This window comes from Monosiga brevicollis, genomic scaffold (genome assembly GCF_000002865.3).
Source record: "Monosiga brevicollis MX1 MONBRscaffold_31 genomic scaffold, whole genome shotgun sequence".
NCBI classification, from domain to species: Eukaryota; class Choanoflagellata; order Craspedida; family Salpingoecidae; genus Monosiga; species Monosiga brevicollis.
The window spans coordinates 296932-321437 of record NW_001865068.1 but is presented as its reverse complement, the minus strand read 5'-3'; the positions used below and the strand labels follow the sequence as shown (position 1 = coordinate 321437).

The following is a 24506-nucleotide window of genomic DNA, read 5'->3' as shown; positions in this document are numbered from 1 at the left end:
GTAATTGTCCTTGTCACCGTACCCGAGTTTGCTCGAAAACAATGCCTCATGCGCATGGGATGTCCATCTCCTCTCTGGCATTCATCAGACCATTCTGGGACCAAAACAGCCCCCGCATTCTCGATCAAAGGCCGCCATAATGACAATCTGTACGTCGTCGTCAACTCCCGTTCGATTTTCATCGCGCGTATACCTGCTCCCTTAGCACCATCCACTTTGCCTCACCCTGCGGCCTCACCCTGCGACACGTCCTCCAGCTCCAACATTGGCCCTGGCCCCGGCGCTCTTGATGTCACTCGCAGCCTGGATTATAGCAGCGCGGTACGATCATTGCTTACAACCAGTGTGCAGTTGCTGTTCTCAAGATTCATTCATAATTCTCATCTCCATATTTTCTCTTCCTGTTGGCTGCATATAGGTCAAAGGCACCCCTTCCTTTTCCATGAGCGGCCGTGCCAAGGACCTCGCGAGCAGCAACGCGCCAGGCCCAGGTGCATACAACAGCGAGGACGCAGCCCGCTACAAGAAGGCGCCCGCCTTTTCCATGAGTGGCCGTGCCAAGGAGGATGCTGCTCGCCTGGGCCCGGGCCCTGGCGCCTACACTACCCCGGATGCACTCTCCAAGCTGAGCGCCTCCATCAAGGGCCGTCCCAAGTCATCGCTCTCCACCGATTCGCCCGGCCCCGCCTACAACGTGGACTATGGCAAGACGGTGAAGAAGTCGCCTGCGTTTAGCATGACAGGCCGGGCTCGGGACCAGCGGAACGACCAGGCGCCTGGACCAGGCACCTATGCAGTGGCCGCCAACCCAAACCACAAGAAGCCCCCTGCGTTCTCCATGAGCGGGCGCAACAAGGAGCTCATGGATGCTTCGGGCCCGGGGCCGGGAGCGTACAACACACCGGATGCGCTGTCCAAGCGTGGCGCTTCGATCAAGGGCCGGCATGAGGAGAAGTCGAACAACCACTCACCAGGACCGGCATATAGCGTGGACATTTCCAAGACGACCAAGGGTGCGCCTTCGTTCTCGATGGGTGGTCGCACCAAGGATCTCGCAAGCAGCAACGCGCCAGGTACGACATAAAAGGCCCTGCTTTGTTGCCCTATCCTGCCCTTTGTCATGGTAGACGCAATAATATGCTCATGGTTGTATGCCTGGGTCTCATTTTATTTCCTGTCTTTGACTTTTCATAGGACCGGGACAGTACTCGGTTCGCGATGCTAGCAGCGGGGCCATTTCATTCGGTGTCCGTTATCCAGACAAGGTGGGCATTTTGCCCGAGTAGCAGCGTTGCTCGACGAATTGTCTGACGCGATATAGCTCGGCTTGTCGTGCCGTCGGCTGACTTGTTTCTTAGTTTCTTTTTTAAAAGTGCTGCCATCTTGCAGTGCCAGTGATGTGTTGCCTGTGAATGTGTACTTTCCCTCCCCCTTTTTACTGACCTGTGAAGCGCCTCTTTGTCCAACTGGCTTGCCACTCTTGTTCTCGACCCCGACAACTCCAGCCCAACACAGATACATGGTGTCTGTTGTAACCCCTTAGTCTACGCGCCGTTTTCATGGTGTATGGGGATTGGGTTATATTTGAAGCATTTTCTCTTGACAAGTTCGATCCACAGCACGATCCACAAACCAAGTGGTTAACATGTAAAGAAAAATAATGATGTGAATTCTTGTTTTGATGTAAACCTATTCGCCCCCCATATTGGAAAGAGTGGTGTTGCACCATGTCAAAAGGGGTCGCTCTACTTGCACCTGTTTTCACAGGCCCACTTGCAGCACGGCAGGCATGGGCTCATTCTTCCGACAATGCGCCGTTGGTCTTTAGCTGGGCCAGTAGATCCGAAACCTCGGCTAGATCGGCCTCGAGCTCATCGTCGCGCTGCTTTGTCCGTGAACTTGAGTTGACGGGATCTGCAGCGACGCTACTGCGGCGGCGCAGCTGCATGCGTGGCAAGCCTTCACCGCCTTCTTGCATTGACGCTGAGGAGCTGACTGTTCTACGTAATCGTTGGGAAAAGCTCTTTCGGCGTGCCTTGTCCGAGCTAGAATCCCGACCCAGAGCAGGGGATTTGCTGTCATCGCCGTCACTGGTCTCGGAAATTGTACGGCGTCGGGTTGGGCCGTACGTAGCGTCCAACACATGGGCCAGCGCCTCGTCAAAAGGCACTTGTTCTTGGCGAATCTTAGTGATGATGGCTTTTCGTACCTTGGGCGGCAGACTACCCAGGATATCGAGCTGCTCGTCTGCGAAAGGACCCCAGAAACAAGGACAAGGGTGAAGGAGCAGGGAGAGCGTCATGTGAGAATTGCCGACGGGCTGTCTGAATGAGAAAGAAAGCTGGAGCTATGAGCCAAAGTCATACCAAAGCTCTTAACGCGGTGTACAGTCTGCTTTTCGACCTTATCCTGGCGCTGTGACAGTTTTTTGGCGCGTTCAATGGCTTGATCAATGGTCATTCGACCATCGCGCACCTGTGAAACAAGGGAAATGAGAGCTGGGCTATCACGGCGAGCGGCTAGATACCGGCAGTGCACGTTGACAGCGCATGCGCGGACATACCAAGCTCATAAAGCCAATCATCTGATCCTGCGTCAGGTTGAGATCAGCAGCGTTGAGCAAACCGGGGGTCGCTGCCGACGGCACCGGCGCCGGTGAAGCTGGGGCGTCGTCTCCCATGATCAACTAGAAACACCACCAACGCAGGCTTGAGCAACACGGCCAACCTCAACTGCCATCTGTTCTCCACACCAGAACCTCTTGCCCTGCTCCAAGACCACACAAAGCCCTCCCCGACCACCAGAGGTCTCTCGCACCTGCCGTCTCCTCACCACACGCACACACACACACCAAAATAAAAAAAAACCGTTCATCACACAAAAAAACTCTTTTTGTGTGATGTGTGTGCGCTGTCTTCTTTCTTTTCCCACATGTGGTATTTTTTCTGTTGAGAATTTTTAATTCAATGGCGGCGTGAGGAGGCCGTGGGCAGTTGACCAGCGAATAGCCGGAAAAGGTGGCTGCACGGTGCACCGTGGAGACAAGCTCTATTTGCTGGAACCATGTGGGTGGATGCCGGCCTCACGACGCAGAAGCTCGCTATCGCGGCGTACAAATTCAAGCCAAGGCTGCAGGTGCTCGGGAATGGGCGGCGACTCGAGCGCCTACGACACCACACATCCAACCACAATGCAAAATAAGGCTGATCCATCTGAGATCGAAGAATGATGGAGCAAATGACCTACCAGGCCCATGGTTTCAAGCACACGCTGAGGCGATGTGCCAACGAGTGACTGCTTGGCATAGAAGGACGCCTGCCGCAAGCAAGGTGCGCCCACGTTAAGCTACAGCGAGACAAGAAAGGAGGTTCTTCTGATCTCGGAAAGATACAGGAAACAGGCCGCACCCGAACAAAGCCGTCTGGCGTGACAAATCGCTGCTCCACGTAGAAGGCAGAGTCGTCCCAACACAGGACACGGGTTTGCAACTGATACCGCTCCAGCGGGTCCAGGGAACGACGAAAGCGCGTGGTGCAAGCTCCCAACACCATGTGGCCCTGTCCTCGAGCAAGCCATGTGCGGGGCAGTCAGATTGGTAATTGCAAGCAAGGCAACATGCAATGCAGCAAGTCAAGGGCAGGGGCATGCAGGGCAACCTTGAGCTTCTTGAGAGCATCCACCACCCCATTTCGACACCACAACTCGTAGCGCCCCACATCGGCGGCACGTGGATACTGTGCAAAGCAATAAACGGGAACAACAACCAATCAACAAAACCAGCTGGTCAAGAGAAAGATGCGACATGATACAGCTTGCAGCCGAAGCCATTTGTGCCCGTGATCAGGCGGTGAGAGGAGATGCAGAATACATACCCGAGCGTTGTTGGTGTGCGCCATAAAGTCGATGTCATTGAGCCACACGACGAGACTGAGTGAACACGTATCCATCAAGCCTGCCATTTAGAGAGCAGGCAGGCGACCAGGATTTGTCAGCACCAGCCGTTCAAGCGATCCGATGCCAACGGATCACGGACCGATGCGGGTGCCAAAGTGGCGCGTGAGTGCAGCCTTGGCCATCCAGCAAAAGTAGTGGACGTCAAAGGAGTAAAACACAGCCAACAGGACGGCAAGGGTCCATGCCGATGCGGCAGTAGACATGAACGTCGCCAATCCATAAACAAAAGGGGTCGCCACCGCCGCCACGATCAGCGAGTTGACCGGATGTGAGCGAGGCATGCTGCCGTTGCTGTTGTTGCTGCTATACGTGATGGTCTCAACACCGGCATGAGATTACAAACAAAATTTACCAGCCAGTTTCCCGATTTAACGCCCATCAAGTGTCCCAGCCAACTCGTCCCAACTAAAGGCCGCCTGCCTGACAGCACCTTCAACAACCGCCGTCGCGTACTGGTACCGATACCGATACCGTACCGCCCACCGCCCACACACGGCCTTGCATGCACGCGAAAAAAAAATATTGGGCAATTAAATGTCAGATGAAACCTTTGGATTGAACACAGTTTGTGGATGCGCGTAGATGTGTGTAGATGTGGTCGTTGAGCTCTCTGTCTGGGGGTTGTGTTGGGTGTATTAGGGGGTCGGTGCTGGTGTGTCTGGTGTGTCTGATTGGTGTGTCTGGTGTGTCTGATTGGTGTGTCTGGTGTGTCTGATTGGCGTGTCTGGGGTGTCTGATTGGTGTGTCTGGTGTGTCGGGTTCTTGGTGTGTCACTGTGCTTATGTGCATTGCGGCGATAATTGGAGCCTGCGAGCCTCAGCTGCTGCTGGTCTGGGCTCAGCCAGCTCTGCAACTCTGGGTCACAGCTGCGACTACTCGTGCGCTCTCGGAGTGGGCTTGAAAGGAGGAGTAAATTGAATGAATACATACTCTGCAAAGCCAGAGGCACACGGCTCGGTGTGTATTGGCTTAAGCGGAACCCCAGCCAGCTTGCAACTTGAAGGCGGGACCAGGTGTCATGGGCCGAGGACGGTCTCGAATCCAAAAGCCAGCCGTCGGATTACTGTTTGCGACGAAGAAGGGAGATGGTGTACTCGACGTCGTCTTCTTTGTGCTCCTGTTTATCAGCGTGCGTCAAAAGGTTGATATGCGTGGTTAGTCCCGAATCAACACCGATCAAGGATGGCTGTGCCCTTGTCTTGATGCATGAGGGCAAAGGTCAGTCAACTTGCTGTCCACATCTGTCTGAATGTCTGAATGTCTGTCCGTTTGACTTTCTGACTCTCTGATTGCCATTTGGAAAAAAACAAAAAGGAGGCAAGCCATTCGTACAGACCTGGACCGGAAAGTTGGGGTCATGCTCATAAGCGTCCAGATGCTTCATGTCCATCACCGTGTCGCAGAGCACGTCCTTGTGCACTTTGGTCATGAAAATGTAGTGCGAATACTCAGGCTTTGCCAGCGCCTCCTGCGTGCATGGAGCGGTGACGAGTTTTGTGCGGTGAGAGGGCGCTGGCAAACGACAGTGGTGGCCAAAAGGGAGGCCTTTGGCGCTGCTTGTCAAACGCACATTGTACACGCTGGCGCCACCGATGATGTAGGCAGTCTCGATCACCTCGGGCTGTGGGTGTGCAAGGCATGCAGGATGAGGCAATGGCTGAGGAGGGTTGGTATCATGCGGCGTATGCAAGGGCAAGGACACGCACGCTGATGTCCAGAAACTCAAAGGCTTCTTGCAGCGAACTGGCCACGAGCACGCCCGGCGGATAGTTGAGCCTGCGAGTAGGAGAATTGCATGGTTTCCCCATGAGGGCTACCACAAGTGTGACACACGCACGTGCGCGGGGCCCAAACGCAAACTGACGTTGCTGGCTTCTGGGTGCTTAGCACCACGTTCAAGCGACCATGCAGGGGGCGGAACTTGTCCGGGATGGACTCGAATGTCTTACGGCCCATGATGACCGCATTGATGGCCGCTAGAGCGAGACAGCATAAATCAAGTGAGACGGGCACGCGCGGAGCGAGGTGCGCACTGGGTGTTCTCCGGCCTACCTGGCTGCTCAGTCTTGGTGGTAATGTCCCGAAAGTGTTGCATGTCCGCCCTGAAGAGTCAGTGTGCATGAGCGCAAGTATGATCGCAACACCGTCAGGGGCAGGATTCACCAACCCCCCACGCACTTGAGATGCCATGGCAGCTGGCCCTGATGACCAATGCCACCAGCCTTGGTGGCCGCGACGACGAGTGCCACACGCATTTTGCAGGTGTGATTGATATCAGTTCTGCTGATACTTCAACCGTTCACAGAGCGCGATGCCCTCGTTCGGGTAGCAGCACAAGGAGAGGGAAGCTGGGCCAAAGGCACGCGGAGTCAAGTGTGCGTGTGTGTGAGTGAGAGAGAGGAGAGAGGAGAGAGAGATCGCGGTGCTGGGCGTGTGTTGAAAAATAAGACGTTTGGGCCCCTTTTGCGTTCACTGTGTGATGTTCACTTTTGTAACGGCTGCGTGTCCGCGCGATTTCATACGCATGTGTGTGAGCTCAGTGGTGGCTGTGAGATCTTGGTTGAGGCGGGGAAGTCGGGGCAAAGACGGGGAGTGTGATGTGATGGCCGGACGATGCCATGGGCCAGTCAATGCCCTCCATCCACGACGCACAGCATGTGCAAGTCGGAGGGGACGCTTGCAATGAAGGAGGAGGACGCCCCTAAGGAACTTTCGCCAAGCTCTCACTCATCCTTTGATTGTGCCTTTCAGCCCGATCGACTGCTCCGAATTCACAACTCCTGTGTCCACCAGACAACCATCCGCGACACTCACCCGCTTGCCTGCCGCCCAGGGTGAGCCCCTGACCCCGTGCCGGCCCTCTGACCCCCCTGCCCTTTTGTGCTTTTTAGATCTTTCTGATCTCTCTCTCTCTGCTCTCTCAAGCTCTCAAACTCTCTCTCTCAAACTCTCAAGCTCTCTCTCTCAAACTCTCTCTCTCTCTCTCAAGCTCTCAAACTCTCTCTCTCTCTCTCTCAAACTCTCTCAAGCTCTCAAACTCTCTAACTCTCTCAAGCTCTCTCTCTCTCTCAAGCTCTCTCTCTCTCTCTCTCTCTCTCTCTCTCTCTCTGTAGCTTTCAGCTCTCTCTTACCAATTCATCTCTCTTGCTTTCTCTGTTGTTCCTGCTACCAAATGTGATACGAATAATTTCGCGGTAAAGTTTGAAAACGACAGACGAGCGCTTGGATTTTTAGTTTTGCCGGTCGCGTGAGAGGGCTCGAGCCATTCAAGATGGCGACCGCGGGAGATACGATGGCCTCGCCCACGGGGTCAACGACAAGCAGTGAGGGGGAAAACAACATGACAGCAAGCAAAGGCCGTCTCTGTGTGGTGGACGTGGCACCCTTTCGGGCCTCGCACGTGATCAAGGGCTCGGTCTATGATGAATATGGCGCCACCTTTATCAATCACGAGATTGACGCCGAGTGCGGGCTGCGGGCCGGCGACCGCCTCATGGCCATCGACGGCTCGAGCGTTGTCGATGCAGCATATGGAGATGTTGGTAAACGCTTTGCCAAGGTCCGCCGCTATGGTGGCCGTGTCATTGTCCAACGTCTCCAGCCCGCCAGCTGGAACGCCATCAATCAGGAGGTGCGCCAGCGGCGTGACCGCCGCCGCCTTGAACAAGCTCAAAAGCACCAGGATCGTCCCACCCGTCGCCCTACCCTCGCTGTTCATATGCGCCCTATTCACATGACCTCCTCCCGAGGTGGTCTTGTCGCGGGCACCATCCTCTACGCCGACATGACCGCTGCCGACGCACAAGCCCTGACGCGGCACTGTAGCTTTTGCCGTGCCTTTGGTGCCATCGAGTATGGCACCAGTTCAGCGGCCCGCAAAGCCGCAAAAGCTGCCGCGCAGGCTTCAAAAGCCTCTGCCGCACCGTCAACCTCAGATGCCACCACCAGCCCCGCCTCTCAGCCCACAGCCACGCTGGTCAAACATGACATTGTCATTGCTGCCGGGAGCTTCTCCCTCCTCGCCCAGCGTGACCCCCTCAACAAGTTTCAAATGATCTCTCAACAAGCGGTGGCTTCCTCCCGAATGCGCCTTATGGTCCTTCGCCCCACCATCCCACTCCAGCACTCCCCCACCCACGCCCAACGCAAAAACGCTGCCGGGGCACCCAAAGTCGTGTTTAAGCGTGCCGTCGAGTCGCCTGCCGAACCCGGGTTTCAACGAGACGCTGCTCGCCGGGCCGAAGAGGATGCCTCCACTCTCCGTCAGCTCGACGTCGTCCACCGTGAACTGCAGGAGCTAACCGTCCCTTGGTACAACGACGCAGATCGTATGCCACGCCTGCACCTCCTAGACGGTTCCCGCACCCCCTCGCCGCTCATGAGCCTGCAAGCGTCGCCTAGTGCGGCCGGGGCTTCCCAGGCCGATGGACGGCTGGCCGGCACTGCTATCCTCGGTGCAACAGGAGTGGTGCGCCAAGATCTCTCTCTGCGCTGGACCGTGGACAAGTCTCGCACCACTCGCCACAACGTGACCCTGCCCCCGGATGGAGGCATGGCGCTCGCTCAGTTGATTCAGCACCCAGACAGCCGTATCCAGGCCCGTGTGGTCATTCACTCCGTTTGGGACCCCGCACTCCGTGAGGTAAGGGCTCATGTGTGACAATGGCCTTGGCACCCTCTGAGTATACCTCGTTTCCTCTAACATTTCTTTTTTCCGTCTTTTATGTTTGTTTGGTCTTCTTTCTTCATTTTTTTTTTGCTTTTCTTCCTCCATCTTGTCTTCTGACTTTGCATGTGTGCTACAGGCCGGTTTGCAGCCAGGCTTGGCTCTTGTGGCTGTCAACGGAGACGATGTGTCGGGTTTCTCGGTTCACGACCTCTTTGACCTGCTGCTGAGCGTGCACACCAAGTTTGGGCTCGAAGTGCAGCTCGACGTCTGCAAGGTACCCGAAGTACTGGCCCAGGTCTGGTCCCCTGAAAGCCCACGATGCTACGGCATGCTGGTGGACGGTCTTGACCAGGCCCATCACGAACTCGAGGTGGAGGCTTTCCTTTCAGAAACTGGACCGGCCCTGATCGCCTCCATTGGACATCGCCACCCCCTCACCAACCGAATCCAGCTGGGCGAGCAATTGCATGCCATTAATGACATGGACCTGAGTAGCTGCACCTATGGTCTGTGCATCGTACCTGAGCTTTGGTCAAACGTCATGCTGGCAGGCCCTCGTTTTGGCATATGGCCAAATTTGGCGGACCAAGTCTCATTCTGTTTTCTGACTCTTCCCCCTTGATCAGGTCAGGTACAAGCCATGCTCAAGGATGTGCTGGCAGATAGCCAATTCATGACGGTGGTGGTTGGCCCAGCCCCTGTGGCACTTCAGCACGAGCTACTGAGTACCCGTACGGTACGTCTCAGACCGTTGACCTCTCCTTATGCTCAGCCATGGACCCACGCCAGCCATAGCGTATCTCATTCACCTGCCCGCTCGTGTTTTCTGCCCGCGTGTGTGGATCTGCACCCAGGTCACGGTGCCGCGAGCGCTGAATGGCAGAGCCGGCTTTTTCTTGCTGGGCCCCAATGACTTTCCCACCACCGAGGCTCAAACTGTGGGCTCGTACGTGGTGGAGGTGACCCCGAGCATTGCCAGCAAGCTCTTTGTGGGTGATCGCATCATGCAGGTCAACGGTATATTGGCAGCCGTGCAGCCATGCAAAACAGTGCGTGATATGATCCGCGCCGCCCCCGGACTGGAGCTTGAGCTGACAGTCCGACATGATGCCGTGGGCATGGCGATGCTTCTTGAAGAACTACGCACCAACAACCGCGTTGAGAACAGCAGCTTGGTGCACAGCGATTCGACCATACACACACTGCTCAACCAGCGCCCAAGTCTTCCTACCAAGCGCTATCAATGGCGTGAGTTGCACAGACAATTGCCAGTGGCAACGACCGCGTGCCTCGACAAGATGGCCGGGCGGCGCTCGCTCCCGGCCGCCCCTCGCTCAAAGCCCATGGCTGTTGCGCCACCTCGAAAGTCGTGTGATGCTGCCGTCGTTGGTCCCCGCGCCCCGCTTCGCTCCCTGGACAGCAACCTCGAGGCCTAAAATGTCTGCCTGCCACCAAAGCAAGCGGGCGGCTCAGAGAGTTTTGTGATCATTGTCTTTATTTTTCTTATTACCTTCAGCCTCCCGATTTACTTTCATGACCCCGGAGGGTGAAATGGACGATTCCTTGCTTCGGGAGGCTGTTGCGACATGTGTGTGACGCGCGTGTGTTAAGTATCTAAATTTGATTGAACGAGCTTCGCTATTTTCGAGCCATCGTCATTGGTCAGGGACAAAAAGGACGCCTTCTTGCAACCCCCTCAACCCCGCCATCTACAGCGGGGAGCGACGCTCAACCGGAGCAGTGACTATGGGCAGATCCCGATCGCCGACATCATTCGAATCATTTTCGAGGGGTATTGTGATAATAATAATTTTAAACTTTTTGGGTTCGTTTTCTTGTTTTGTGTGTGTGTGTGTGTGTGTGTGTGTGTGTGTGTGTGTCAGCAAAAAAGGAGAGAGTGGAGGTCGATCAACTCCAGCGCCCAGCGCAGAGCCTGGCTGGCTGCTGGCTTGTCAGTGGCGGATCTGGGGTCTGGGTGGTACGTACGTCAGCGTTGAGTTGCTGCCGATTCGTGAGTGTGTTCAGCTCTCTGCCGCACACATCGCCATGGCCGAGAATTCGGCTGCGGAGGGTGCCGGGTCGACGGATGTCGCAGGCGTCGAGCCGGCACCACGGTTTGACCCCTTTGCACGTCAAGCACCTGGCCTACGTGCCAACTTGGCACCGCGCCCCCAGTTTGCACGGCCCACCATGCCGCGGCTGCCAAATCAGCTTCCCCCTTTGCGCAACCCTGCCATGGAGGCCCTCGATCTGGACGCTATCCCCAACAGTGCAACGTCCGATTCCGCTGCAGTCGGCACCAGAACACCCGATACCACCGATACCAGAGACCGCCCCTGGTCCCCGCCCCTTCAGCCCACACTGGTTCGACCAGCAGCCGCCCCAACCCGAGTCATCAATCTAACCCCAGCTTCAGATGCCGCGTCACCCCAACCGGGCAAAGATGCCACCTTGGCCTCCAAAACACGAGCGCAGCTGTCCGCAGATCGCCAGCGAACGGAGCGCATGTTACTCGCTGGCTCACAAGGAGACGAGTTTGTGGAAACAATGAATACTTTGCAACGTGCAGCCAATCTACAGGATCAGCGCCGCCAAGCAGCTCAACACACACATGTTGCGAATACCTCTGACTTCACGTTGGGAAGTGCCATACTTGGCCAAGGCGAATCCAACGTGCCCCGAGCCACTGTCGTCACCAACACCATCCATCCTGGCAACCGAAGCTCTGGCGCCGAACCTACGGAATCCTTACCTTCCAGCGCTGCTCCTGGAGCCCTCATATCCTCCCCTACCAGCTCGGCGATACAGGTGCACCACCGCGTGCTCGAGGACAGCAGCGATGACGAGGCAGAAGAAGTGCCTTCTTCCAACGGCCCAACGTTTCCCTCAACTCAAGAGTCAGCGTCAGCACCACGCAAGAGCAGAGTATGTTGGCTGATTCTTCTCTCTTGGCGTGCCCTATATCTGCCACTGCTGCTGCTTCTTCTTTCTTTCCTTCTTTCTTTCTTTATTTCTTGCTTTTCCTTCGTGTGGCGCTTTTGAAACCTAACAAACACTGACTATGGCCTGCAGGCACCTGATGAGACGGCTCGCCGCAAACGTGCCGAGGGCGGCACTCGCAAAATCGTTCCAGGTACGAACCTATGGCCAGAGTGTGCGATGGGAAGGGTGGATCTCGCCCGGTAGTGTCCGTTGTCCCATTTTCATGCCGCACTTATAGTCATTTCACTGCTGTCATTTGATCAGTCCGCTCTCAACTTGAATGCTTGACCGTTCTCTGGTGGTTATAGTATCATTCGAGGTTCTCACCAAGGATCACTTGGACCAGCGCGTTCTAGTTGACGGGTATGGATCCGGGGTCTTGCGCTTTGTCGGCCGCACACGTGAGTCTCGATCCTCCTGTCTTGTGCCCAAGGCAGTAAGCCCTCTCGCGCGTGCTAGCCTCACTGCACGCGTCATCAAACCGCAGCATTTGACAACGGCAAAGGCTTGTGGCTTGGCGTCGAACTTGATGGGGCCACCGGCACTAATGACGGCAGTCTACTCGGTAAGTTCTCCGCCTTGTTTTCGAGTATGTGCTTCCTTCTCCTCTACAGGTTCAGTTTAAGCTCACTCCTCCAACCGCCTGCAGGTCAAAGGTTCTTTGATTGCCGCCCTAATCATGGTGTTCTGCTACCGCAAATGTCGGGCCAAGTGCGGCCCCAGTCTACGACTGCCGTGGTGTCCGCAGTGCAGGTGAGCCAAGTCTGTTTTGGCCCCTCTAGACATTGCTGCCGGTGTTGCTGCCGGTGCTGCGGATCGCGATGCCATTTGACCTGTTCTTCTGAACTATCAGCCAACCGCACCTGAGCGTACGGCACCCAGTTTGCGCACAGCGTGGATGGATGGCGGCGATCTACCTTCTCGGCCAACAACTGCGCAATCCATGGCGAGCCAACCCAATGGGACGTCCTCCTCCCGTGGCTCCATTGCCAGCGTCAATGGTGAGTGGCCTCAAGCGTTCTTTCCCCTGTGTTCAAGATTTGATTTATTCCTCACTCGCGCGAGATGATTCACCTCGCCCTCTCGCTGCCACAGCTCCACGGCGCGTTGCAGTGGCATCAGCCAACCCCGAGTCTGTACACGAGAAGCTGCCTGACCCAGCTCGACCAGAACCGAAAGCACCATCCACTTCTGAAGACGACGGCCTGGCACTGGTCCAGGCACAACTCTTGGCGGCGCTCGAGGCGCAGCAGGGCAACACGGCGACAGCAGAGGAGGAACAACTGTCAGATTCGAGTCAACAACAAGCTGACACGAATGAGGACAATGACGTATTTACCGATGAAACTGCTTCGGTGCCACCGACTGCCGACAACGCCGCCCCCTCGTTGGGATTGCTTGATGTGGGCCTGTTGACCAGAGCCCTAGCTCAGCTGGGCATTTTACCCACCACGACACCTACGCCCCCGAAACCACAGGTGGCATCGTATTGCTGAGAAGGCCGTCCACGTGTCTCTATTAGCTTTGGGGTTTCTGCTTCCATTCGACCCAAGACCCCTCTCTTGCCTTCATTCTCTTTTTCACTTTCCTCACTCTGTTTTGGCTGACCCTCTCCTGTCTGTCCTTCTGCAGATGACGGCATTACACAAGGCAGCCTTTCATGGTCAGACGGCTCGCATCAAGCGTATTCTCGAGCACCAGCAGGTGGACGTGGATGCCATTGATCAGCATGGCCGTACTCCTTTGATGCATGCCGTCCAATGGCCCATTTTGACTCGGCCGACTATCTCATCAAAGCCGGCGCCAGCGTGGATTATCGCGAGCCAGTCTCCGGCTCGACTGCACTCCACGATGCAGCCTATGAAGGATCGCCGCACATGGTGTAAGACCTCAATACCCTCCTCCTTACCTACATTTCTCACACGACATCGATGCTTGCTGTCTCTAGTCTACTTTTGCTACAACGCGGGGCTGATCCGTTGGTCGCCGATCATGAAGGCCGACTGCCTCTGCACTGGGCAACACAGAACGAGGACCCCGAGATTTTGTCTGTATTGCTCAAGAAATGCCCACGCCTTAACATCAAGTGCGTCTGATTCAACTCTCGTTTGAAACCGTCCTTGCCCAACTCCAACAGCTGCTAGTGACAAGTTTCTGGTTACACATGGCTAAAAAAGATTGACTTGCCTTGATTTTTGATAGCGCGTGTGACAAGGCCCAAATGACGCCTGTGATGTGGGCTTGCTATCATGGTCGGCCTCGCAATGTGCGACGGCTGCTCAAATACGGGGCAGAATTGGACGAAAAGGACATTGATGGCAAGACAGCTATGCACTGGGTACGTACAAAGAGCCCTAAAAGAGCCACCCTCTGCCACATGGCCTGTTGTAGCACCGCAAGAACCTCATTTTCAAATGAATGTTGATCTGACAGTGCATCCACGACGACGACGTCACTTGCCTCAAGCTCTTGCTGACTGTGGATGCCACCTTTTTCCGTGACAGCTTTGGAAAAACGCTCATGCATGTGGCAGCTGAAAAGAATAGCTCGGCCGCCATCCGCCTTATCGCCGCTGCGCGGGCTGACGCCATTCATGACGAGGACAAGAATGGCCGCACCCCCTTACACTGGGCAGCGGCCAGTGGTTGTGCGTTGCTTTGGCCGGCTCCAGCCCAACCCGGTTGACCTTGTCTTGTGCGCTCTGCGCGGCCACCAAGCTTGCGGATTAGTCTCACTTCTGCCCTGTTTTGCTTGTCTTTCTCCCTTCCCTTTGCTTCTTGTGGTTTGCCGTTTAATTTTTTTTTTTTTTCTTTTTTTTTTTTTTTTTCTTTTTTTGGTTCAACCCAGGTGCGAATGCGGTGCAAGAATTGCTGCGGCGTGGCGCCAACCCACAAGTCACTGACCGACGTGGGGCAAGCCCACGCGACTACGTACAGGTATTAGCCAAGTGTCAAGCTGGCATTGAATAAACACAAGTACAAGGTCGCTCATGCGGACGTGGTTGATTGTGAAACTAGGCAAAACGCCTAACTTGGCGCCTGACCGCAGAGCAAGAGGAGAGCATGGACAAGTGCAATCGTTTACTTTCGCGGCAGGCGGTCTCTTTGGATGATGACGCGAGTCGTGTGATTGCCAACACCAACGTTTTGCCCTGGGATTCCAATACATCAATGGATGATACAATATCCATGACTTCGACGGTGCTGCAACGTGGACTGGAACAGCATCTGGGGTCGTCTGAGGCAGCAGCAATGCAAATGCCTCCTCTTGTTCGTCCATCATCTGCCTTACCTGGGAGTGAAAGCCGTCCACTAGAGTCCCTCAATCAACTCGAGCACGGTACGTCGCAATGTTGTGTTGGCTGTTCAAAATACAGCTTGTGTACAAGAGCGCTGGCTTGACAACTGCTTTTCCAGGCATGTGGCTGGCCAAGTATAGCAAAGGCGGCTTGGGATCTGCACGACGCAAGTAGGTTTCGCTTTAGAAATGGGGTTGCCTTGTCGCTTGGCCAATTCAGTGTTCAGCGCCGCCGCTCACTTCTTGTCCTTCAATGCAGATTTTTTTGGCTCAAATCTGCTACGGGTACGTCAAAAACAAGAGACACCAAGCCAAAGCTGGCTTCGACCAGCAGCGCGCAGCTGCGACAATGACATTGGTTTGCCCTATGCTCTAGGCGAGATGTTTTGGTGTGATGATCCGAACCAGCGCGAAGTACGGTTTTGTCAGGCCCGTGTAAAGAGCGTGCAGCCAGGCCACGACGTCCTAGCCCAGCGCAGCGACTTTGCTGCCAATCGGTGGGTACTGGTTTACCTTGAGTGCAACCCAAGCTGTGCAAGCCTGTCGCTAGGCAAAGCTCAATGGCAACCGGAAATGCTGTGTAGGTCGGCCTATGCCAACAGCTTTATCGTTGAAACAGATGTCAAAAGCTTGTGTTTGGTGGCTGACTCGGCAGCTGAGCAAGCACTATGGCTGCGTGCCCTGCATCTGCTGGCCGATCGCCCCGCACCGGCGCATCAAGAGGATTCTGTGTCTGCTCAGTCACCCTCTGCTTCGCCCAAGGGTGCGGTTGACCCGTTCTTGCGTCTCCAGCTGGCCCAGTTGCGCGTGACCACCAGACCGCGCATGCTTTGCTCATTGCCCTTCTTGCTTGGTTGCCACCTCGAAATATAGAAGAGTCGGAAAGCCACGTGGGCCCAGCTCCGGGCCAGGTGCTTGTGCGCAAGCTCACCCTGAACTCGGCAACAACTCGGCATGGCGACAGTAGCTCCACGGATCCCGACCCCACAGGTACGCCTTTGATCGCTAGATTCGTTTGCCTGAAAGGCCTTGTTGCGTGTCTGTTGTCTGCTTTTTGACAGCTGCTATTGCTCTAGACGATGCCGATGGCACTAGCACCGGCCCAGTCTGGGCTCGCCGGGTGGCCCCACAGTAAGCTCTCTCCTGACCCGTGGCTGCGCTGAGAGCCATACCGTTTCTGACCAACCACGCTGACGCCAAGATGGTGCAGCAACGCCTTTCTCGAGTTTGTTCCGACGCCTTCCACCCGGTTTCGCAAGGCTGGAGGTTTTTTGATGTATCATTTGCCGTGCATGGCTCGCAAAATTGATGCCAGAGTTGACCATGAGTAGCAATGTGTGGGGTTAGTATTCAATGAGAGTAGGCGCAGAGAGCCTTGGTACATATGTGATTGGGAATGGGCCGCAGGCCATCGCTTTTATGTTATGCCTGCTTGGCTCGCTCGTACATGTCCTATGGCGCGAGCGAAATGAACCCAGTTAGATTATGTGCTCGAGGAGCGTGGGAAAAAAAACACACGCACACACGTGCACATTGCGCGTGCTGATGGCTTACCCCAAGCTCGGCGCGCAGCCAAAAGAAATCAGGGCGCGCATCGGAATTAGAGTCCATGCACTTTGTGATAACATCACGCACGTCGTCTGGAAGCTTACCGGCTGGCAAGGGCTAACCATTTCGCAAAGTGAGATGAGCTGCAACGAGGACCCGAGGTTACAAACCCACGTGACGCTTCCCACGCACAAAAAGAAAACGTACCACGGCAAAGACGTCCCCTTCGAGCGGGGGCTCTTCGGCAACGCCAGTAAAAAGAAACCACAATAGTAGACCAAAACACTACAGGTGGTCAAGCCGATAGAGATGAGTCAACTGAATGGGAGCGTAGGTCGGCCATTCAAATGTAGCGGTCTGCGAGATTCAAGACGTACCCAAACATCATCAGAGAGGGCAGGTTCAGAACCGGCGTTGACTTCGGGTGAACGCCATTTGGGGTTTTGCAGCGGTCGGAGATGAGGTCCAACTCGAGAGGCATATTGGCTCCAGTCAATCCACACGTTGTCTGCCTGATGGAGGCGGTGAGACAAGAAGATGTCATGGCCATGAGGCTGGTAGGATACCACACGAATGTGTTCAGAGGCGAGCCAAGAAACAAGGCGGGTAGGACAAAGGCATACATGCAGACACCCGTGTGCAAAACCAGCATCTTCAACTGCAGCCATGCCATCGGCGATTTGCGCCGCAATTTGGTAGCGATCGCGTGGAGCAAGAGCAGGACGCTCCTTCAGGAACGTGGACAGGCTGCCATTGGGTGCGGCGGGGAAAGCAGCATGCAAATTCTTGCCGTGGGCGTTGACCCCAAGCAGCTTTGATACACAGGCGTCGTCAACTTGAGCCTGCGGGATGCAACCACGTGAGGGTCAGCGGGGCTGGCCATTCCTCTTCTCGAGCTTGCACGCGCCGGCCCTGCCCAAGCGTACCAATTGGACGAGCCGCAGCTCAAGGTCGGTCAGCTCAGCCGCGGTTGTATCCTTGACGGCCTTGGAGAAGACCATGACGTCCATGTCTACGGCGAGTACGTACGCCAAGGGCCACAGTCAACAGAGGGAAAGGCGTCCGCGCATGGGACACAAGTGAGGGTTGGGAAATAAGCAGAATGATTGATGGCTCACCGACGCCGCCACTGCGAAGGGTGCCTTGATGCATGGTCGGAATCAGGTCGCTTTGGTGGGCACTCTATGTTCGAAAGCATCAAGACCTGAGATTGGGTGCCTTCTTGCCATTTGCGGCTGTGGGCGTTGGCAGCGAGAAGAGAATGACAGACCTTTTTGGAGACCTTGAGCTCTTTGGCCGTGAGCTCGGCGGGGAGCTGCTTGTCGTTCTCATCCTCGTCTTGGCCCGTCAAGCTGCGCCGCGCTGCCTTGAGATCGAGTGTAGAAGAATGCCCTTGCCCCATGTCAACGGTGCGTGGTGTCGTCTTGTCGGTGTTGGAGCTGTTTTGTTCCAGGGGACCCAAGTGGAACCGTGGAACCTTGACTTGCAAACAGCGTGTGTGCAGTGCCAGCCGCTCACTCGGGTTGAATCAGTGCGTCAAGGCCAAGGAAGCGCCCAAGAACTCAAACGTGCGTCAACACGACCACCAGCAAGAGACAGACCAGAGCGAGACCAAGAGCCAGACCAAGAGCGAGACCAGAGCGAGACCAAGAGCAGACCAGAGACAGGGAAATGACAGAGAGCGCGCGCGAGCGTGTGTGTGTGTGTGTGTGTGTGTGTGTCGAAAGGGGCGGATGGGTGACGAAGCGCGCGCAATTTTCAACACAGTCAACATCAAGTATTTTACTTTTGAGCTATCCCTCTTTTTCTTTCTTACATGTGGTATCTTGTGCTGTTTCTCTGTGCCGTTGCTGTTCATGACTTTCTCTCTCTCTCTCTCTCTCTCTTTCGCTCTCTCTCTCTCTCTCTCTATCTCTCTCTGTCTCTCTCTCCTCTTGGTGACCTGAGGCGATGGGTGATCGGTTGGCAGACCAGGCCGAGCTGATCATGCTTCTCAAGCGGCGGAATGAGGGCTTGCAGGAGCAGTTGATGGGCTTGGAGCAGGAGGTGACAGGACTGCGTCATGCTCAACATACGGATCAAACGGCGCTTAGAACGTTGCAGGAACAGTTTGAAACGCTGGCGCACAATCACCAGGAGCTGACTCGTTTCAAGGATGAGTACAAGGCCGATAACCAGAAATTGCGAAAGCGCAACCAACAACTTGAAACCGCCGAGCAGTCGCGACAGGCCGACTTGGCAGCAGCAGTCACCCGTGCGCAGCAGGCTGCTGCTGATGAACAGGCACAACTTCGGACACAGGTCGCCGCACTTGAGGGCCAGCTTCAGCGCGCTGGCAGCGAGGAACAGGCCCAGCTTGCCCGAAAGCAAAGTGCCCTACGTACCGTGGAGGAAAGCTTGGAGTCTCTCCGAGACGAGCATGCACGTTTGAAAAAAACACATGATCGGGCCATCTCCGAGCATGCGGCAGCCTTGAAGCAGGCTCACGCGCAGAACAACCAGCTGCGCCAGGACATCGAGGTGGCACGCCAGGCTCTAGCCGTCGCGGAAAAAAAGGTGCAACAACTCGAAACGCGCGTCAAGGAAGTCACGGCCGAGTGCCAGCAACTCCAAGCACGGTGTGAGCGCGCTGAAAAGGTCTGTGGATTGAATCAAGCCTTTTTTTTTTTTTTTTTTTTTTTTTTTTTTTTTTTTTTTTTTTTGCTTCTTCCATAGCTTTGTGCTTCTTCCATAGCTTTGTGCTTCTTCCATAGCTTTGTGCTTCTTCCATAGCTTTGTGCTTCTTCCATAGCTTTGTGCTGCCCAACTTGAGTGATCTTGAGTGTTTTTCCTCTTCTTCCTTCCGTGGGGCGCGGTGTGTGTGTCTGTGTCTGTGTCTGTGTCTGTGTCTGTGTCTGTGTCTGTGTCTGTGTCTGTGTCTGTGTCTGTGTCTGTGTCTGCGTCTGTGTCTGTGTCTGTGTGCGACCTGGCATAACATGGTGCAATGCAGCGTGGCATAGCATGGTGGCGATGAATGATTTCTTGCTCATCACCTTGGCACCATGAATTTTTTGCAGCTGGCATCTGTCGTGAAAGCGCAGCTTGCAGAAAACAGTCGCGATGCCGTGGCCGTGCGATTGCAATCTGAACTAGAAAATTTATCAGCCGAGTACGAGGCCTACAAGAGCAACATGGTCAACGCACTGAATAAGGTTCGACCCTCGGTGACGCACATACGCACATACACACAGGCCCTGAATGATTGACCACCAACTGTGTGGAGCAATTCACTGTCCGTGTGGCTGAAATACACAGGAAAAGGAGTTGACCGCTCGATTGCGTCGCGTCATTGAAGCCTCATGACACAGCCTTTGTAAAAGCAATTTGAGAGGAACAACGATGTTCACATGCTGCGGGCTGTGCCCGTCCAGCCCTGTCGAATGTCGTCCAAGCAACGGGCCCGTGGACCTGAGAATGCATCGGACCACTGTGGCGATGGGGTCGTCAGATTTTAATTGATTGGTATGAAACATGAACGCCCGCTTTCAATGACCCGACGGTTGGAGACGAGCGGGCCCACACTCGGCTGAGGCAAATCTTCCAAGTGACGTTTTTACCCGAATACCACCATCAATCAATTCACACATGGTTCAAAACCCATCAACCTCGAGACAGACCATCGACCATCGTTTGAGGCTGGACAAGCATGTGTATACACGGAGTCGGGCAAGCAATGCTTTGCTGCGAGATTATTCGTGCGTTCGACGCGCTTGCGCTTGCGCGTGGCTAACGTCAATCACAAGATTAAGCCGCCGCCGCGGGCACCACGCCGCCTTGAATCTGGCCATGATGGTAAGGCAACAACGGCTCCCGCTCGTCGTCTGGATGACCACGGAAACAACACAGGAAACAGGATAGAAAACAAGAAAAACACTTCCAAGCGTAGCATAAAATCCCAAAGACAGCCATAACCAGTACAAACACTGAGATGGCGAGCGCGGGTGCGAAGATTAAGGTTCGAGTCAGCATGTACGTCCACGCCGGTGGCTTGTCCACAAAGCCCACCGAGGTCTCGGATGGGTCGATCAGAAACCCGAGCGACCCGTTGGGTGGGTTGGCCACCTTGTCCATCCAGTGATCCAAGTGTGAGCGCCGCATGCCTCCAGCGTGGGCCCCTGCGCCCACAGTGGGTGCCATCAAATGTACTAAGGACCCATTCCGGACCTGGCACTTTTCCACGTCAAGGGAGGTAGCTTGTACATAGCAGTAAGCCGAAGCTGAGTAACCCCCAAACGTTCTGTTATGTGTCACGTTGAAGGCTGGTCCGCAGGTGCATGGCGAGGCTCTATGCAGGATGACATAGCAAGATGTCATGGGGATATACATGAAAATGGAAGCTCCCAGGCACAGAAAGATTACTGCGCAGGCCGCTTTTTCATAAGTATCCATCGTGACACGATGCTGTGAGCAGGGCCCTCAGCTGGTCAATGCATACAGTATTCAGGCAAGTCGACCTTGAACCGACACCATCCAGGACGTTTGGAAGGGGCGCGCGTCAACCAGGACCAGCTCAGCAACGCGCTCACACATGGCACGCCCATGTATACGCCAAGCATCCGAATCCGAACCCTTTGTAAACTGAGCAGGACCATCACAAGCAGCAGCGTCAGGATACACACCGTCGTCTTGCCTCCAAATCAGAAAAAAAAAATAAAAATAAAAGCATCAGCAAGGGGTGAAATGGCTGACATCTACATTACGACATACGACAGTTTTGTTTTCTTCTTCTCTTCTCTTCGTGTGTGTGTGTGCTGTTCTTTCAGAGTTTTTGCTTATTTTTATGTGTATTTCTTTTGTTTTGTTTTTTTTGTTTTTGTTTTTAACACTTCGCTTTGATGTTGTTCTCAGAGTGACAAGGGTCTCGTCTTAGCGCAAGAGCCGGGGCAGGGGTGATTGAGCAACGGGGGATGGGTGCTTTGCTTCTTGGCTTGATATCGTAGTGTAGAAAATGCTTTGTGGAACCCACTTTTTGGAAGAATTGGTGTAGTTGCGCACGCAGTAAAAAAATGTAGATGTTGTGACAGGAAAGCTCATAACATAACAGCTTGCAATTGATGCGGCTCTTGTGGCAAAGCAGCAAACTTACAACAAAATCGGGGTCGGGGGTTCTACTCGCGTCATCAGGACCAGAACAAAAATCGAGAGAGAAAAGCTCGAGAAAACACAAACAAGAATTGGACAACAGACTGTCTGATGGTAAACAGACTGTCTGATGGTAAACAGAATGTCTGATGGTAAACAGAATGTCTGATGGTATTATTCCCAGCCTACTTGCCCTCGTAAATGTGGTTGAACGTGACGAGCGCGATACACAGGACGGACCAGACCAGAACACCATAGATCCAGATCTTGCCGCCAAAGACCGAGCTGTGGCCCATGCACATGGCGGCATGAGAACTGACTGCGTATTTCTGAGACGGTTGCAATCCATCAGCTGCCAGGGGTCGAGAGAAGAACGTACCGGTGGGGGTTGCGACGCTCGCGCAACTCACGCTCAAGGCGCCGGCGGCCGAAGAGGACCAGGCAAGCCGGAATCACGTATTGAATACCCACACCAGCGTAGGAGCCCGTAATGCCGACAAGGAATTCAACATTTTCGGTAAAAAAGGCCACGACAAACGGCGGAAGAATAGCCAAGAGGGGATACGCCACCTGCGATCCATGATATACGAGGGAACATGAGGGTGCGGTGCATGTTATGTTGTAAGCTGGTCAGACGAAGAAAAGAAGCAAAGAGGAGCAGCTTGACCTCTCACCCGCTCGATGATGGGACTGCGTGGCTGGCCGTTGGGCTTGGCCAACAACAGCGCCAGGTTGTTGCGCAACGTGATGGCAATGATGGGGAAGTTGGCGCTACGTTTAACGCAGGCATTCCCAACGCAGGTGAGGTAGGATGAAGCAGTGAAAAAAATAAATACATGCAATAGGAAGCTGCAGACCCAGCTCTCAAGGCAAGACAGCAGTGTCACAAATCATCGAGGTGTACGATTTATGAACTGCGGCAAGTCGAGTGACCACACAGAGCACACACCACACAGGCGTGCACGCGCGCACCTAAGGGTAAAGACGGGAAAAAGACCGAGGAAGTAGCTGACAAAGGACGACTGAAAATGCTTAAAGTTGAGTGTGTAGAGATCCTCGAGGGTCCCACCTGTCACGGCGATGCAGCAACACACACATGCGCACAAATGTTGAGCAACTGGCCCCGTTTTATCATTCGCAATAGCCGGCTTGCTCGGTAGGGCAAGTAACTGGCTTTGGAGCATCTCAGACTGGTCGTACCCGGAAAACGAAAGACGGCGGTAAAGCAGAGGAGGCAGTAAAAACCCAGAATGAGGGCAAAGTCAGAAATGAGGACACCATTGACATTGCGCTTTGTGGTCATGGGGGTAATCATGGAAGGCAGGCTGTGGTGGCACATGAAGGAATAAATGGCAACGCCAAAGAGGCCGGGCAAGCCCTCGACCGTGGCCACTTTCACGCTGGCTGGGGAAGGCGTCTCAATGGGAGGGTTAAAGGTTTGGGTACCGGCGAGACCCATGATGGCGATGATGATCATCATCATAAAGGTGGTCCAGCGCAGGAGGGTCGTCATCAGCTGGATCCACTTGGTTTTTTGGGCGTTGAAAAAAGCAAAGGGGCCCAGCAAGCAGGCAAACAGGAGCAGGTAGATGCGGTAGGAGCCCGTTGAGTTGAGGTCTCCAAGGCAGGTCTCGTGGTGGTGAACGTGAGTGCCGTTGATCATCGTGCTATTGTGGGAAGGGCTGATCACGGGTGCAGGCCATGGTCTGTAGGTGAGCGCCCCATAATCTGGCAAAACAAGCGTGTCCCCTCACACATGCGAGTCACGCACCAAGTGACGGATTGCAGCGACTTGGGCACGGCCACGGCGTAGATGCACAAATCACCATACAGGTACACGATAATGCAAAAGTAAAAGAGCTTGACGCCAATTGGTGGAAAGAAGTGTTGCGCCATTGATCCCTATTAATGGTCGTAGAAATGGAGCGAGTGAAGGAAACTGCTGCATACAGCTTGGACCGAGGCCAGCATCCAAGAACGCACCATCTCTGCTCGTTCAGTGATTGCATAGTCGCCAAAGTGAGCCACGTCGGCCGAGTTGGCGCGCTCAGTTGGGGTCACACTCTCTGTGGGCAACAGGCGATGAGATTCCAGTTTCGAGTCAAGTCTGCAAACAGGGTGTGGGCTCAAGACAGGCGTTAAGACTGATTGATTAATGAATGGTGTACACACCGTTGATCAGGGGAGTTTCATCGGACAGCCCTTCGATACTCAGGCCATTGTTGCGAGAGCTGGCATTCTGCAGGCACCAGCAACGAGGCGAGACATCAATTATTAGCATGATGGCTGCGGCCGAGCCACGGGAGTTGGGGCGGGACATTGGATGAGAGCATGTTTTTACCTTCTTCAGGGTGCGCATCAGGCAGTTTGCCATGGCCATTGCCTCGATCATGTAGGTGACGGTGACATAGGAGGTGAAGGCCAGAATGGCAATCAGAATACTTCCTGTTTGCGGGAGGGATATAATGCCATGACATTAGCCTTGCCGGGCGTGCCAGGTTCACTTGCAGCAGGTAGTCTTGAACAGGTTGATGGGAACACGTCAGGGACATACCTCCCAAGTAACCACTTTCGCCAAAGGCCTTGGGCATTGCAAGAGCACCCGCTAATGAAGGATGCAGGTTGGCGTGGGCAGGTGGTGAGGGCAGGTATATGACGCCTTGGCCAAGAGTGCTTGGGAGTCGAGGCGGGACTTACCACCAACGATGAGGTTGAAAACGTAGACCGCGGCCACGAGGGGCGCATAGGTCGATCCATCATCGGGTCCACCTCCTGCCATCTTTTTCGTTGAGGCACCTCCAGGCGCCGAGCTATGCCGCAGGCGGCGTCCAGGCCTTGGTCCGATCGCCACGATGCCAGGACAACCCGCGCTCGCTCCCTTTTCAGCTTGAGAACCGAACTGTATTCAATGCCCCAACCCCCCCCCCCCCCCCCC

At 54.8% G+C, this 24506-nt stretch overlaps 7 protein-coding genes across 7 annotated transcripts in view; 3 read left to right on the top strand and 4 right to left on the bottom strand.

Annotated features, from left to right (window-relative positions):
• Nucleotides 1–1579, top strand: part of MONBRDRAFT_38778 (uncharacterized protein) — a gene marked incomplete at its 5' end in the record, with an annotated part of 3861 nt that extends 2282 nt beyond the window's left edge. The window contains 2 exons of the mRNA XM_001749551.1: nucleotides 419–1073; nucleotides 1195–1579. Coding sequence (XP_001749603.1) covers nucleotides 419–1073; nucleotides 1195–1286 — 747 coding nt within the window. The 3' untranslated portion in view covers nucleotides 1287–1579. The remainder of the gene's footprint in view (nucleotides 1–418; nucleotides 1074–1194) is intronic.
• Nucleotides 1580–1795: 216 nt separating this feature from the next.
• MONBRDRAFT_29080 (uncharacterized protein) lies at nucleotides 1796–4235 on the bottom strand (the record flags this gene model as incomplete). Its single annotated transcript, XM_001749487.1, has 9 exons — nucleotides 1796–2247; nucleotides 2367–2475; nucleotides 2564–2686; nucleotides 3115–3165; nucleotides 3247–3315; nucleotides 3408–3557; nucleotides 3657–3734; nucleotides 3873–3952; nucleotides 4034–4235. 9 exons carry the CDS (start codon nucleotides 4233–4235, stop codon nucleotides 1796–1798), a joined length of 1314 nt encoding a protein of 437 aa, XP_001749539.1.
• A 779-nt stretch (nucleotides 4236–5014) lies between these two features.
• MONBRDRAFT_29079 (uncharacterized protein) lies at nucleotides 5015–6209 on the bottom strand (the record flags this gene model as incomplete). The annotated part of the gene is made up of 7 exons (XM_001749486.1): nucleotides 5015–5140; nucleotides 5291–5422; nucleotides 5525–5575; nucleotides 5661–5730; nucleotides 5819–5930; nucleotides 6007–6056; nucleotides 6133–6209. 7 exons carry the CDS (start codon nucleotides 6207–6209, stop codon nucleotides 5015–5017), a joined length of 618 nt encoding a protein of 205 aa, XP_001749538.1.
• Nucleotides 6210–6609: 400 nt separating this feature from the next.
• MONBRDRAFT_29078 (uncharacterized protein) lies at nucleotides 6610–7067 on the top strand (the record flags this gene model as incomplete). Its single annotated transcript, XM_001749550.1, has 2 exons — nucleotides 6610–6738; nucleotides 6846–7067. 2 exons carry the CDS (start codon nucleotides 6610–6612, stop codon nucleotides 7065–7067), a joined length of 351 nt encoding a protein of 116 aa, XP_001749602.1.
• A 158-nt stretch (nucleotides 7068–7225) lies between these two features.
• On the top strand, nucleotides 7226–16037 carry MONBRDRAFT_34181 (uncharacterized protein; the record flags this gene model as incomplete). The annotated part of the gene is made up of 22 exons (XM_001749549.1): nucleotides 7226–8596; nucleotides 8760–9129; nucleotides 9250–9359; nucleotides 9478–9871; nucleotides 10507–10601; nucleotides 10835–11548; nucleotides 11696–11756; nucleotides 11914–12006; nucleotides 12093–12170; nucleotides 12701–13083; nucleotides 13238–13340; nucleotides 13604–13691; nucleotides 13808–13943; nucleotides 14039–14252; nucleotides 14453–14541; nucleotides 14623–14944; nucleotides 15022–15073; nucleotides 15162–15187; nucleotides 15279–15399; nucleotides 15487–15665; nucleotides 15776–15892; nucleotides 15964–16037. 22 exons carry the CDS (start codon nucleotides 7226–7228, stop codon nucleotides 16035–16037), a joined length of 5190 nt encoding a protein of 1729 aa, XP_001749601.1.
• A 4196-nt stretch (nucleotides 16038–20233) lies between these two features.
• Nucleotides 20234–20878, bottom strand: MONBRDRAFT_11708 (uncharacterized protein; the record flags this gene model as incomplete). The annotated part of the gene is made up of 1 exon (XM_001749485.1): nucleotides 20234–20878. One exon carries the CDS (start codon nucleotides 20876–20878, stop codon nucleotides 20234–20236), a length of 645 nt encoding a protein of 214 aa, XP_001749537.1.
• A 430-nt stretch (nucleotides 20879–21308) lies between these two features.
• Nucleotides 21309–24350, bottom strand: MONBRDRAFT_34179 (uncharacterized protein; the record flags this gene model as incomplete). Its single annotated transcript, XM_001749484.1, has 12 exons — nucleotides 21309–21597; nucleotides 21761–21856; nucleotides 21951–22141; nucleotides 22246–22342; nucleotides 22544–22640; nucleotides 22772–23253; nucleotides 23343–23473; nucleotides 23555–23637; nucleotides 23744–23810; nucleotides 23913–24016; nucleotides 24126–24176; nucleotides 24269–24350. The coding sequence occupies 12 exons, from the start codon at nucleotides 24348–24350 to the stop codon at nucleotides 21309–21311; spliced, it is 1770 nt and encodes a 589-aa protein (XP_001749536.1).
• Between the last annotated feature and the right edge of the window lie 156 nt (nucleotides 24351–24506).